Below are 15,017 nucleotides of genomic sequence, written 5' to 3' on the forward strand. Positions count from 1 at the left end.
GGGGAAGCTTACATTACTGAAGAGGGGGGAGAGGTGGACACGGGGTTCAACAGGCCGTCTTTGTCCTACCCGGACGTCGCGCCAGGCATTGAGGTTGAGAACATGAGCTCCTGACTTTCAGTGGGTTATAGTCCAGGAAGGACTAGGGCGTGTGACTCGTTACTGTGATGTGGTATTTTCTATGGGGTAAAGTGTACAGGTCCTGTGGGAGCAGGGTGCTTATCAGCAGGGGCAGCTTGCGATAGACTTTGAAAGATGTGCAGACTTCTTGAGGCTAAGAACTCACTCAGACAAGAACCCAAGATGGATCAGGGAAGGGCCCATATTGAAGGGTGGCCACCACGTAGCTGGAAGTGGTCACAAGACCGGAAAGGTGAAGTGAGGCCTCATTTTAATGGGTGTAAATGCAGGTTAAGGGGTGGGACTGTGTTCCCTGGAGAGCCATCCCAGAATAAGAGTATTATGACCAGACATGTGTTTTTAAAAACGCACTTTGGGCTACAAAAAGGAAAGTGAATCAGTGAATTTATAGACAGGGGTGTGTGTGCTGTCACAGGTGAGGTCATTGTTGTTATTACGGACCCAGCTGTGCTCATTTCTGCCCCTTCGAAGACACAAATAACGGTTTAAAAGCAGAGGTTGCAAGAATACGCGGGATGGTGAGAAGTGACGAGGTCGGCGGGCTTTCAGAAGTGCTGAACTTGAGGAAACACCCTCAAGTGCGCATGCTCATTCCTCACCATGCTCCTGTCCCGTCCTGGCTGACCTCACGACGACTGCGGAACTCCGGGGCAATTTCCATCCACCTTGACCTGTTTCCGTTCTCAGAAGTCGGTGTTTGATCCACCTCTGGCATGCTGGGCACTTCTAAATTGAGTGATGACCTGTTTTCTTTTGGTTTTCATTGGTTGGTTTCTTTTGTTTTTTACATCTTCCCGGAGTGCCCAGTATCTGTCTCATAAAGGTTGCCAGGGGAAAGCCAGCCAGTGACTTGACTTCCTTCCGTGTTTCTTAGATGAACTTTTCCCCAAGTCAGGAATTATGAGCTCTGCTTTCTTGCTGTAACTCTGGGTCTCAAGGTCTGGGGAGTCTGCAGTTCTCACAGAGGCAGCAGCCCATCCTTATCGATGGCCCAGTCCTAGGGTAGGAGTCAAGAAAGGAGAATGTGGACAAGCACAGAGGGGACCGTGGAGAGGAACTTCTAGAGATGGGAGCAGTCACTGCATTTTCCAGCCCGTGTATTTGTTTCAACAAAGTGTGGACGTCCGCTAATCATAGCGCTACCGTCATTTCCCAAGTCTTTGACATTTTTGCCCCTGCCAAGTTTACCCTCGCTGATGCTCCCTATGGTGCACGTGGGGGTGCGTCTCCCCAGCACAGTGCCCTGGGCCAGGTCTCGCCCAGGCTGTCATGCGCCTTGCCTGCCTCCAAAGCCCCCCTCTCCCCCGCTTAGCCTCGTCATGCTTCCTGAGACCTGGGCAGACAGGTCTGCAAGCATTTAATGAAATTAAATTGTTGGCAAGCATTTAATGAAATTCAAAAGAGTTTCCCTGGCTGGTGTAGCTCAATGGATTGAGCACGGGACTGTAAACCAAGGGATTGCTGGTTCGATTCCCAGTCAGTACACATGCCTAGGTTGTGGGCCAGGTCCCCAGTAGGGGGCATGTGAGAGGCAACCACACATTGACGTTTCTCTCCCTCTCTTTCTCCTTCCCTTCCCTCTCTCTAAAACTAAATAAATTTAAAAATTTTTAAAAATTAAAAAGAATCGTAGAAGTTACAGTGTGTCTGTGCATTTTAAATACATAACAATAATCACGCAGAGAACCTTTATGAGCTTTTTTTACCCTGAAATACTTCATGCTAACAAGAAAATTAAAGGAATGACATAATGACCACAAATGTACTCAATACACAGCTTTCTGAAGCCTAGACAGTTCCCCAAAATTGTTTGTTTTTCATAAGAAGTAAAACACCATTAGGATTTTTCAGAAAATTGAAGTATGAGCCAATCTCGGCCTGTCTGGAGTCAGAACCAGCTGGGAAATGACAAAGAGCCAGCCTGGAGCAGAGCTGATCTATGAATTCCCGCCATGGACAATGACCCCAGGATGGGGCTGGCTCTCCCTAAAGCTCCAGCGCAGAGCCTGACACTGGAAAAATGGAACAAAGTATTTTTTTTTCTGCAGAAAGGCTCATTTCCAAGAGAAAGTGAGTAAGAGAGAAGACTGGGCTACTGTACAGCTTCTCCTTCCAAACTCACCAATCCATCAAGTGCAAAGGGAAGGGCAGGTGTAGAAAAAGACAAGGAGCATCACAGCTAGTGAAGCCCCCGCCCCGCGTAAGGAGACAGCAGGAATGGGGAGTATGCATTCTCCTCTAGAAATGTCTAACGTTCGCGTCACATTTTTTATCTCCTTCTGGAAACCGTCATCTTCCTTCCCTTCCCCCCAAGTCCTGCCCTGACCTCTACCTGAATTTGTATGTGACAACTACTTAGTCACTGGAGTTGTGATGCTAACTAAGGACAAGAACACTTCCATTTAAGGAAAATGTTGGCTGCCAGTTCAGAGGGATGTTAACTGTAACATCTGTACGTACTTCAGTTGCAACACACTCTCGTGGGCTAGCGGAATGAATGTGAAGGACAATGCTAACAGATAGAGATGGAATTTGGATGCAAGCAACGTACCACTCAACATATGTTCTTAGCATGAAAAGATCACCATGGTCTGGTCTTCGCAATGACAGTGATAGCCAAGAAAACAAAGTTCCCAGCTATCTCAAAACAGAAAAGAAAGCATCAAAAATTATCTCCTCTCCCTGAAAAGAAAACAAGCATTCTACTGACCTCCGCCTTTTGAAATATTTCTACATTCCAGGATACTGAGATTTTTCTTTATTTCTTGTAAACAGATCTCAATGTCCTTTAAAATGCTTTCTGATTTCTTTTCCAATCTGTTTTCTGGTAAATAACAAGGTCTATTCATTTAGCTGACAGGGTCTTCTCTCTCTTTTTTTTTTTTAGCCCAAGTCCCCATCCAACAGGGTCTTCTCTTGATAAACTAGACAAGTTTTAAATTTATCAGAGATACCAAAAAGCTTTTGAACGAAGAGAATGTTTGTTAGTGAATGATGCAATGGAAAATTTTTATAATAAGTAGCTAGGAAAGAAAAAAATTATACAAAATTACTTCTAAAGTCATCATGTATTATTAGGGACAGCACTAAGCTGTCCCCAAAAGTCGGGCTGTTAAATGGTATGAGAGAATCAACTGTGACACCTCTTAGTGTCTGGAATTTGAAACGGCCAATTGAAGCCCTGGAAAGGTCTAGGATGAGCAGTCTTTTTCTTTTTTCAGTAGGTTTTGTTTTTGTTTGTGCTTGGCACAGTATCCCATTTTTTGAGCTTCTTGAAGCCCTTCGTGGATTAATGTTAATGATTGACCATCTGCATGTTAGCCCAGAAGGTGTTTAGCTAATGGTATTGCATCAAAAAGAAATGTTTCGAATCTGTATACTTTGTTTCCTGCTTCTGAGCAATCTGGTAAATAAGAAAAAATGAGAGATCAAGGCGAGGTAGATCTGGTATCCCTTTAGGATCCATGGCAAACTGAAATGTAGGTCGACTTCATTTTGCATGCTGGCTGTGTTTCCAAAAACTTGCATAAAAGTCATAATATTTAAAATGTCTAGGCATGTCCCTTTAAAAATATACTGTAGCTGACTCAAAATGCCAGTAATGATTTTCAGTCTGAGTAATCACAACCTAATTTAACTATTTTTCACTTTTTGGAATTTAATTAAGTGAAGAACATCTAATATATTTTATAGGTAATATAGTACAGTACAAATGACCCCATTTTTAAAAGCTTTAAACTGTTACTCTTCACATTTGAATAATTAAATAAGTGCTTTCAAGTAAAATGTGTATTTGAAATTTTCGTGTCCCTTTATTTCCATTTCATTTTTTGTTATACTTCCGTGCATTTTCACTTACATAGTCTGAACTTCAAATTCTAAATTTTACAATGAAGAAAAAGAGAATGGCTTTTGAGTGTTTTTGTGCTATTTGCACATGAGGTAGCTAGAAAACCCCTTTTCTCCCCATTTGTGCGATGTCAGTGGTTCCATCTCAGAGTCGACTTTAGCCAGCTGCGCCTGCACTCTGCCCACTCATGTCTTACAATAATGGACCCCAACAAGAAGTTGCACCTTTATGAGCAGGTTCTGGTCAGTGAGTTTTATGAATTGACATATAATCCTTCTCAGTAACACATGCGAGTCAGGAACACGATGCCAGCCCTGAGGCTATTTCTGCGGGTGCGCACAGCAGGTGGTTTCACGTGTTGGGGAGGCGAGGACGTAGTGCACACGGCGATGTGGATGCTTCTTAGTTTCCCAGTTTTCTCTGGACTTAATCAATGCAGAAGCCAACCAACCAACACAAAGGAAATAGGAAAGGAGCACTGTCCCCAGAGACACAGTAGGAGTATCTGAAGTAGTCACCATGTCTCCTACACTTGGCCATGGGGTGTGGCTGACATTCAAAGCTGACACTCAAACCATTCAGAAAAGTAGTTTTATTAAATGGTATAAGGGAATCAGTACTGGAATCTCCTAGCGCCTGGAATTGGAAACTGCCCATTAAAGCTGTGGATAAATTGGAATTCTTTTATTTTACATTGCCCACTACCGTTTTGATTTCTTGGCCCTCATAAGTACCTGTGTGCACACTATTTAAAAAAAATAACCTTAGGATGGTCAGCGTCTTCCTGTCTCATAGAGAAGAGATTATATGTAAACTAATAAAAACTCATTGAAGATTTTTCACGGACAAAATACAACTTTCATTCAGATGCTCACACGTCCCCAGCCCTCGAGTCTCCTGCGACTGGGTACACACTTGAGTAGGAGGCCAGCCTGCCCCGCCCTGCAGGGCGATTTCCCTTCCACATGCCGTGCGCCACGCCGTGTGGTCACGGAAACTAACGAGCTCAGCACTCGGGCCAGGGCAGCTGGGGAACAGAGTTTTGCTTGTGTTGCTTGCACAAACACACAAGGCGTGTTTCCTGCTGTGGGACCCACAGACCCCTAAGGTTCTCAGCTTTTTTATCCCGTGAAACACCACGCCAGGAGATGATGCTGTGAGCACGAAGGCACTGGGTTGTGAGACTTGAAGGATTTCGGGAGAAGGGGCAATGTGAGTGGTGTGGGCAGAGCTGGCAATTACATGTGGTGGGAGGGGACAGGGAAGAACAGACGCCTGTGGATACTACGAAGAAAAATAAACACGGGAAGAACAAACTTATGCAGAAAATTTTTTAAGGGGGATTTTTCACAAAGGATGTTTGGGAAACACTCATTAGAGTTTAAGAGGGGACAAGTTCTTACAGCCAGAGTGACCTTGATACTAGAAATCTTCGTTTCTCTGTTTATTCCATCCCGTTCCAGTTAACAGACTCATATGAAACACTTACTGTGGGCCAAGAATTGGGACTCCTTGCCTCCTTCCCACCAGCTGTCTACAGACACACACACACACACTCACTTTGAAGTTCAAATGCCATTTGTGAGAACTGGAAGCCTACAGGACATTAGCACTAAAAGTCCAACGAATCCGCTCACCGCACCAAGCTGCAGTTAAAAGGCAGCTCCTCGGGATGAAGCTTGGAAAATGCTGGAACGACGAGGTGTTTATTTGGATTGGCTTCTCTGGACTGGCGGATGGCGGTAGATATCTTGCTGACATATTATGTCATTTCTGATGAAAGAACTTTGAATGGTGAGATTGACTGAGCCAGAATTTTTTTTTTCTTACATAACTCCACGGGAAAGTTCCACTTGCTTGAAGGAGACTCTGAGTTGAAGATGGTACATTTTGCAGAAAATATAAGCTCCTGTATTGGAGATTATGACGTCATTTTTAAACCTGTGTGTTGACTCTCTACTCTTCGCTCAGGACTCTCATATTGTCTTCTTTTCATTCTATTTTTACTTCCCGGGGCTTCACCGGCACTGTGCTTTTTGGCTCCTTCTCGAGACTGCAGTTTTGTAAGAATAATCATCTCAATTCAAACCAACAAGAATGGGGTAATGTGGTAATGTTTTTGGACACGTTCAGTTAGAATTTTGATCAGATTTTATCTTTCAAGGCATCCATGTACACCAAAACTGAGATCTGACTCACTATCCTATTAAGAATCATTAAACTAATTAAGATTTCAGATCCACAGCACTGATATTATAAAGATGGTTCATTGTTTGTTATGAGCTGAGGAAAGGGCTTCTAGCTTTCACCAACTTTTGTCATTAAAATGTTTTTCTTCTAACACCCCAGAGTGCCTCAAAGGTAAATATATTTTATCTACATTTTAGGAGAAAACGAAGTACATTTGGAGTTATGCAAAACATGTAATGGGTCACAATATTGTTACATTGGAGATGTGTGACTTCGGAGTTACTTCCCATTTGAGCAGACGTGGGTGAAGTCTTCACACCGGAGCCCAGGATGCACCAGTGCCCAGGTTCAGGGAGGCGGGGCCTCTGCAGCTCTGTACCATGGAGGTTGCGCAGCCCAGGTGTGCTCTCTGAGTCTCAGGTGGCTTAAGACAGTGACTCATTAGTATGGTCTGTGTATAGTAGGAGTGTCACTGCAGGCTGACTCATCCCGCCCTTGAAATAGACTTTAGACCTTTGAAGTAGGTTAGAGGTCAGTCCATCGTCACTGGAAGGAGAGAAGCCTGGACTTGCTAAGTGCTGAGAAACCCTGTGGCGTCATACCCGCCTCTCGAGGCACTGAGATGAGACTTCAGGGAATCCATCTGCAAGGCCAGCTACCAGCTGCCCAGCTCCTCCGCCGGCCCCTCCCCTGGGAGGGCCTGACCCCTCCTCTCCGACTTTCTTCACACCTGTCGCTGCAGCTGGGTATAAAAACAGGAAGTTTGCTGCGGGCTGGAGTCAGCGAGCTCACTATCCTCCCGCTGATGTCACCCACACACCTGTGTCACTTTTTAAGATACAACGGGTCATCAGAATGGAGGGAAATCCTCTTCCGAAATAAAACTCAACTGCCAGATGGTACACTGACTCTTTGGATTTTGCTTATGAAAGCGGTTAAGTCATTACTGAACATTCTCTACTAGCAACGCATAGTTTGTGTTTCTCACGGCAACCAATATCTGGCAGGCATTTCTAAGTTCATTTTAAATAGCATGAGGCTCATACAGGTTAAGTCATTTGCTGTATTTTTTTCCCCAGCTAGTTTAAGAGCTCTTAAAACAGGAGTACTGCCTACCTTTTATATTTATATTTACATTTATATTTATATTTATACTTATATAACTTTATCTCTAGGGTCTAGCATATATTGCACCGAAGGTAAAGACTTCATTAATGTTTGTGGTGTAGGTGAATGAATCTGAGTAATTAAGTAAATAAGTGAGAGGGGTAGGTTTAAGCCCACATTCATATATCTCTAAAGAGTGCCATCCTTCTATGCTACCAAGGAGTTTGTACTAAAAATCATTAACCATAATAATACAATTATTATTTCTAATCTTAATACTGTGTCATCTTTTTACTATATTGAAAATGCTAAATATAATGTTAATTTATCTTATTATTTCTAGATTGAATAAATGTGTAGGAAATTGTTGAAAGGAAGCAACAGCATTTTAATATTTATTTGATACCCTCTAGCCTTGGAGTTTTAAATGTTCAAAATCCCGTTGGCTATTCGGCGTTCCAGTTGGGATATTACTAGATGGGAGCTTCCAGACCACCCCCGATAGACGGGCTTCCTCACTGAGGAACCAACACTCAAACAGGCTGCGTGGCCGTGCCCGGGGCTCGGAGGGAGGGGGAGGCACCCCTCCTTGCCCCAGTGACTCACCCAGAGGTGCCCGGGCTTGGCCCCTCATTCAGCTCTTCCTGCTGGTCCCGGACTCCAATACTTCAAAGCCGCAAGATGATTAAAGCTCTCACGGGCCATTTGAGGGTTCTGTGGACCTGAGTCGTTTTCTTTTTATTAATCTGACTGACTCAATAGCACAGTAGCCACAGAAAGTCTGTGATTCGGTCTCAGAAGGCCAAGGTGGAAGTCCTGTGCCTGCCACTGACACAGCCTGGTCCCGGACAAATCACTGAACCCTCCGGGGCCCAGTCTGCTCACCCCGAAGTGACGACTGCCGGCCGGCCAGCCTGACCTCCACAATTCACTGACTAGCTCAGCACCGTTATTCACGCAAAAATGCTTGTAAGCAGAAAACACTGCACAACCCTAGGTTATTTCTCCCTCCATTTCCCTCTCTCATCTACATATCTTACACATCACATTCCACCCTGGGGTGAAAGATTTGTGCCAAATGCTCTCTTTCCCAAGGGATACCAGCCACCTCATCTTCCGCCTCGGTTTTTAGCCATTAAGACAGATAACATGCACATAGAACCATATTTGAAGAAGAGCAAACTTTTTTATTTCTTTCTACCCAAACACGTGTTTGGGCCAAAGTCCCCCGAGCAGCCTCCTCCAGAGGCCTGTAGCTGGGACTTGTGTGTCACTCCAGCCCCCGCCACCCCAGCCTCCCCTGGCCACTGTAGCAGAGGCCCTGTCCTCAGTCTTCCTCTAGGGGACACAACTACAAGGGCTAGTGGCACCCTCTCTCCTAAATCCTTTGTCACGTCAGCTCTGACTGGTGTGGCTCGGTGGGTTGGGCATTGCCCCACAAAGCCAAGCGGTTGCCAGTTCGATTCCCAGCCAGGGCACATGCCTGGCTTGTGTGTCTGGTCCCCAGTGGAAGTGCGGGCGTGTGTGAGAAACAACTGATCAATGTTTCTCTCTCACATCAATGTTTCCCTCACTCTCTTTCTCCCTCACTGCTCCTCTCTCTAAAAAGAAATCAATTAACTAATCCTTCCTCATGCGACCTTCAACTAGCCCTTCCCAGTTTAGGGCTACGTTATAGAAACCGAATCCGCATGAGTGACTTGGGAAACCTGGGGGAATGTGGGCGAATCTCTCCACCCCCCTGAGCCTCCTCCTCGTCTGCACAGTGGTGATAATAATGAGATTTAATGGTAGGTTGTTGGGAAACTATATGAGGAGGGGCAAGTGAAGAGGCACAGAGTAGGCACAGAGCATTATTGTTATGAAGAAAGAACATCTTCTTTTGCTGGTACATGTGAAACCAGAATTTATCTTCGACCTACGACTATTGCCTGTGTTCTATTCCCCATCGTTTTCACCTCACGCGGGCCTCATGCCACCTCAGTGCTGTCTGGTTTGTTTTTGTGTGACTTTGAGTGAGACTAAGTACAATTTCGCTTTACTTCTGGACATCCAGTTCCAAGACAACGCGGCATAACAAAAAGAACATTGATCCAGAGGGACAAGAAGCTGCTTTGGCTGTTTATGCGCGTCTTTAAATCAAAAGAACAAAATGTAAACTATTTTTGCTGTCATCTCCTGGGCTTGAGGCTCCTGGGGGCCTCAGCAAGCATGAAAGAGGCTGATTTACAATCACTCTGGGCAAGTGGCCTGGAGCGATCTGATGACAGGAAATGAAAAAAGTGCAGCGCACACCCCCGGACATTCCACACAACAGGAGGAACAAACAAAGGGGCCCCAAAAGGAAACCGAAGGCTTTGGGTCTGGTATCGGCAGGGCACCCAGAACCCGCCTTTGGGAGAGCGTGTACTAGAGATAACGAAGTGCTGGAAAAATCCTCCCAGGGGGCTGACGTTGACCTTGGTTAGAGATGACCCCTTTCCTCTTTGGTCTACAGGACGCTGAGTGCTTTTCACTTGGGGAAGTTCTGTTACCTGTGTCGACATCGTGAAACAGGGGCGTTGTATTACAGATCCACCCCTCTCAACCCAGAACCGGAACCAGACTTCCCGGGGGTGTCGTTGGGTGTGGACGCTGTTTCAGGAACTCTGGGTGGGCCTGAGGCTCTGGACCCCTGGGAGCTCTGGGGCGATACGGATGCCGCCGCCTTGATTTCCAGTCATCTTCCAACAAAACCTTTGGTGGTGGGGTTCTGGTCCTTGTATGTAAGACGGTGGTCCTCCACTCAGGTGATTTGGGGCTCAGGGGAATTAGGTACTGTCTGGAGATGCTTCTGACCTTCACACCTCGGGGGCATCTGTGGGCGGGGCCAGGGATGCTGCCAATTGCCTACAAGGCCCAGGACAGCCCCTGGTAGCAAACAGTTTTCTGACCCAAAATGTTGAGAGCACCAAAGTGGAGAAATCCTGCTGTGGAGGTACCGTCTCGTGTGTTTCTCACATCAAAAACAATCTGTTGAACGTGTTCAAAAATAGAAGTAAAGCTGTGAGGAAAGGACTATGTAGTTTGGAGTGGAGAGGGAACAGTGTTTAAAACTGTCTTCGACTGCATGAAAGGCAATTATGCAGAAGATGGCAACCAGCTGTTCGCCGTCGCCCTGGAGAAATGAACAGGAAATGTACATAAATGGGCCCGCGCTGCCCCTCCATTCTTGCTCCTCATCTTCCAGGACAGCCAGGCGGATCCCTCTCAGATCTCACTACCATATTTGTCCTGCTCTATGTCTCATTACTTGCAGAGACCCTCCCAGGTCCCTGGGACACATGTTCTTCTCGCTGCCAAGTCACATCTCCCCCTCCACTCAAAGATCTAACTTGAAAATTTCCATCTCCATAAAATCTTCCTTCACGAAGAGGAAATTGTTACCAGTTCACGTCTGCCTGCCACTGGCACCCTTGCTCCTTCGGCGTGTTATCTTTCCTCCTGGAAGTTTGCTGTTGCTCATCTGTGTACAAGGAGCTGTGCTATTTTGAGAGGCAATAAGAAAGACGAGTAAGCAAACCCCTGCTTTACAGAATTTTCCAGACAGAGATGCAGAGAACAAATTGATGGTCGCCAGATGGGAGGGGGCTGGGGGCTGTGTGAAAAATTTCGTGAGATTAAAAAGCACAAATTATCCGTTATAAAAATGGTCACGAGATGTTCATGATAGCACAGAGAATGCAGACAAAACAATATTGTAGTAACCACGCATGGTGTCAAATGGGTACTAGATTTATGGGGGTGATGATTTTATAAATTATATGAATGCCTAGTGGCTGTGTTGTACACCTGAAACTGATACAATAATGTACGTCAACTGTCATTGAAAAATGAATTTAAAAAATAAAGAAATTACAAAAGAATTTTCTAATCTAGGAAAAAGTCTGATACAGCTAACTACAATACAATATAAATAATGTTTGGTAAATAGCTCTATAAGAGACTTTTTAAATAAAAGAGGAGGGTTTAATAGTTAAAAGGCTTTTCAGGTAAGGAGATCAAAAAGACTTTATAAATGGGTATATATAAATATCTGTTTTTTTCATAAAAATATTTTTGTTTTTTAAGAACAAAATTTTCTCTAAGTTATGTACGGTTCTGTGCACCAAAGTAACACTTCATATTGTTACCAAACTTGACAATTATGAAGTAGAACACAGAATGAATTAGCATCTGGAGTTAGACTTTGTTTATGAAAGAGTGTACAGTGGGTAAGAAAAGAATGTTTCAGGGTACGCGTAGCTATACCCCGGTTTTGACAAAGGAGAGTGGATTCACCTGCCTCTTCATGTACCTTCTGCCGCTCCGCGACTTCATACCAGGCTGCTCTTAGAGAAGAGTTCCGAGCTAAACCTGGGAGGGGAATGCTCTGGAATTCCACACGTGCGCTGTGGCAACCGGTGCCAGACATGGGGCGTGCACCGCCCAGAGCCCTTTCGGGAGAGACCCGCACACATGAAGGGTTTCATGACCTGACCTGCAAGGGAACTGAAGAGACTGGACCCTCGTTGAGTCGAGCATGTGCCCGGTGTTGAGTGAGCCCTAGCGGCAGCCTCTGATTTCATCCCAGCAGTGACCTGGGAGGAGATCCCACCACCAGCACTGCAGGGGGCTTCAGTGCATCAGAGAGAGCTTCCCCCCTTGCATCCCCCCTTCCACCCATAGCTTGATGGGGAAAACAGCGCATCTCAGGCCTGCACAGGGAGCCCTCTCTGGGTGGAGACAGTCTCTCGCCTTCCCTCAGGAAACGACAAGGCGAAAGCTGCCCTCCCCCCAACCCCCCAACGGTTTGAATGGTGACCCTCTCTCATCAGACTGGAGGAGGGAGCTGCGCGCCTTCCCCTGGTGGCCACACAGGCTGTGGGCCCCACTCTGCTGGCAGGCTCTCTGGAGCTGCCTTTGTGGGCGTGCACCCCTGCACCTCGCACGCACAAACTGAAGCTCTGGGAATGATACAGATACTACGTTTCTCTGGGGTGTGTTTGAAAGTGAATGCTTGCACTCTTCAAAGCCCTCACACCGATTTCCGGTCTGCACACGGTTACTATCATAGACCCTGGTTGTAGTCCTCAATCTTTGCCCGCCATTGCTTTCTTGGTAACCCCAAGAATGTCTTCCGTAACTTGAAACACGGTGGACTCTTAGTGAACTCGGCGTCACTGGGCTTTGTTTGCTCTCTCCTAGTTGTTCTCGGATTTTGCGTGTCATTCAATGTCGACGTGAAGAACTCCATGACCTTCAGCGGCCCCGTGGAGGACATGTTCGGGTACACCGTTCAGCAGTATGAAAATGAAGAAGGAAAATGGTAAGCCAGCGTGTTTTGCTGTTGTTGTTTCATTTTCTTACATGGTAATGCAAAACATTATTTGGCTACAGTTTGCTTTATGAATGAGAATTCAACGAATGAACCACTTACAGTAGGAATTGCCATTCGATCATTTGGTGATGGAAACTGACCAAGGAAAACAAGGAAAGTTTCTTGGCGATATTGAAGGAAGTGGTCCGTGACGTGTGTGCAGCCTGGGTTGACCTCAAGGAAGGTCCTTATCGCAAAGAGTGGTCCTGCCGTTCAGTAACTACGTAACTACGTTATCACAGCAGGTGTTCTTGAACCGTTCTCACCCTCAGGTAGCTGACATTGGGCAGAAAGGTTTGGGAGGCAGGCCAGGTGCTCTCTTTGAAAGGGTGAACGTTGCCGCGGTGATGGAACATCGGGCTTCTCTTCCGGTGCTTTACTGAGCTGCTGGGTCTGGCCTACTATTGACAATGAACCTTACCAAACTTCATGTGCATGAAGTTGGATAAGTTCACTTTGGGTATGATTTCTATGACTTGTTAAAATTAGATAGGGTCCAGGCATATGTTGTAATTCAACATCTGCATACACCACAAAGTGATCGCCTCCAAAAGTTTAGTTACCGCTCACCACGGGGCACGTGACACCCTTCACTCCTTTCGCCACCCCCCTCCCCCCACCACTAAGCCTCCTTCCCCTCTCGCAACCACAGATCTATTCTCTTATGTTCCGTTCTTATCACATAATAATAATAATAATAATAATAATAATAGCTGAATACGGCAGGAGGAAGCCGTTGGGGTGATGGACATGTTTATGGCACAGATTGTGACCCTGGTTTTGTGGAGTATACTTGTCTCTAAACTGATCAAGTTGTATACATTAAATACGTACAGCTTAGTATATGTCATTCTTAGTTTAATAAGTGTTTTTTTTAACATTACTCCTTTAGGGAAAGGTAACTACTTAGGGCCGGATTAAAAAGGAACTCGAGTCTCTCCACACCTGATGTAGTGCTTGTTCTTTACTGGAACTATGTTGTGTTCTTATTGTGTGATAATAACTCTGTGGGCAGCATCACACTTTCCTTATGAACACGTGTGTGAGACCTGGTGAGCATTTGAACGCACATGGCTGTCAGATGCTTCAACTCCGTTTTGACAATCCACGTGGACAATGGTTTTATGGAAAGGGTTGTGAAAACTCAGGGCAACCAAAGCGATGTGAATTAACAAGTGAGCAGGCCATAAAAACCTAAATGTCCAAGCCTTTAAGGGGTGGCATGGTAGCGGCATATCGTTCCAAAGATCCAGGCGCTGGTCACGCAAAATGAATTTTAGAAACAGGTTTGGATGTTCTGGGAGTGTTTATAAAATCAGACAGGTTGCCGATCTCCTTGGAGAAATGGACTGTAGAGTAATGGACATATTTGTGGGAGAACACAGATCCTGTTACTCTTCTTCGGAGGTAGGCACCTTCGTAAATCACACTCACAGCCCACGTCCTGGAAGCGCCTCATCCTCCCATCACTGAAAAGTCATCCGGAGCCGTCGCACATCTCGGCTGAACTCGACATGGGAGAAGTACTTGTGGCCCATTGCAAGCACAATTTGTACATTGGAGAAACCTCACTTTAATTATTTCACAACAACTGAAAAATAACAGAAGAGGCAGCCTGATGCCCCCTTTCCCTTTCAGAAGTTCAGGGTGAAGTGCACCTTCCTGCATCTTCAGCTCAGAAACCACGTTTTCTCCGCACGGGGCGCATTATCTCTCTGATTGGACCAGCTGGCGTTCGTCACGGAGCACACAAGCCAAAGCAACCACGGAGCCGCAGTGTGGTTCGGAGAAAGGCCACGAGGAGCCTCGCTGGTTCGACGATGTCCCTCTGAAGAGAAGAACTCTAACGTGCTGAGTGCCGCACAGGTTTCCCCGTGTGGCAGGCGACAGTGCGTCTGGGTCTGGGCCACGTGGGAGAGCACCCGTGGCGCTGTGGGCGTCCCACGCTGGTGCCCTCTGCTCCCTTCTGCCAGTGCGGGTGGACTCACTCTTTCCACTGGTCCCCCCCGCAGCCATTCCCGGGGGCGTCCATGACTTCAGTGGGCCTGGGATCCCACAGGAGGTTTCCAGGCTGCAGGCACCTCCGTAGCCCACCCTCAAGCCAGTGCCCACACCGAAGTCTGCTGGCCTCCTGCCTTTTCCCCTGAGGACCCAGCTGAACGCCAGGCCAGGGTTCTGAGGGGGCTCCACGGGTGGATGGCCCATTGCCCACGTATATGTGGCTTACACAAAGCCCACTCCAGCTGGCGGCAAAAAGCCCTTTCAAAGGTTCTATCCAAGTTTCTCTTACCTATTTTAGTATAATATTTACTTTACATTGCTTACAATCTC

At 46.2% G+C, this 15,017-nt stretch overlaps 1 protein-coding gene across 1 annotated transcript in view; it reads left to right on the top strand.

Moving 5' to 3' along the window:
- Positions 1 to 15,017, top strand: part of ITGA1 (integrin subunit alpha 1) — a 146,639-nt gene that overhangs the window by 44,585 nt on the left and 87,037 nt on the right. The window contains exon 2 of the mRNA XM_037038493.1: positions 12,515 to 12,635. Within this exon, the coding sequence (XP_036894388.1) occupies positions 12,515 to 12,635 (121 nt within the window). The remainder of the gene's footprint in view (positions 1 to 12,514; positions 12,636 to 15,017) is intronic.

This window comes from Sturnira hondurensis, unplaced genomic scaffold, assembly GCF_014824575.4.
Source record: "Sturnira hondurensis isolate 20B ecotype Veracruz unplaced genomic scaffold, ASM1482457v3 Scaffold0024400, whole genome shotgun sequence".
NCBI lineage: Eukaryota > Metazoa > Chordata > Mammalia > Chiroptera > Phyllostomidae > Sturnira > Sturnira hondurensis.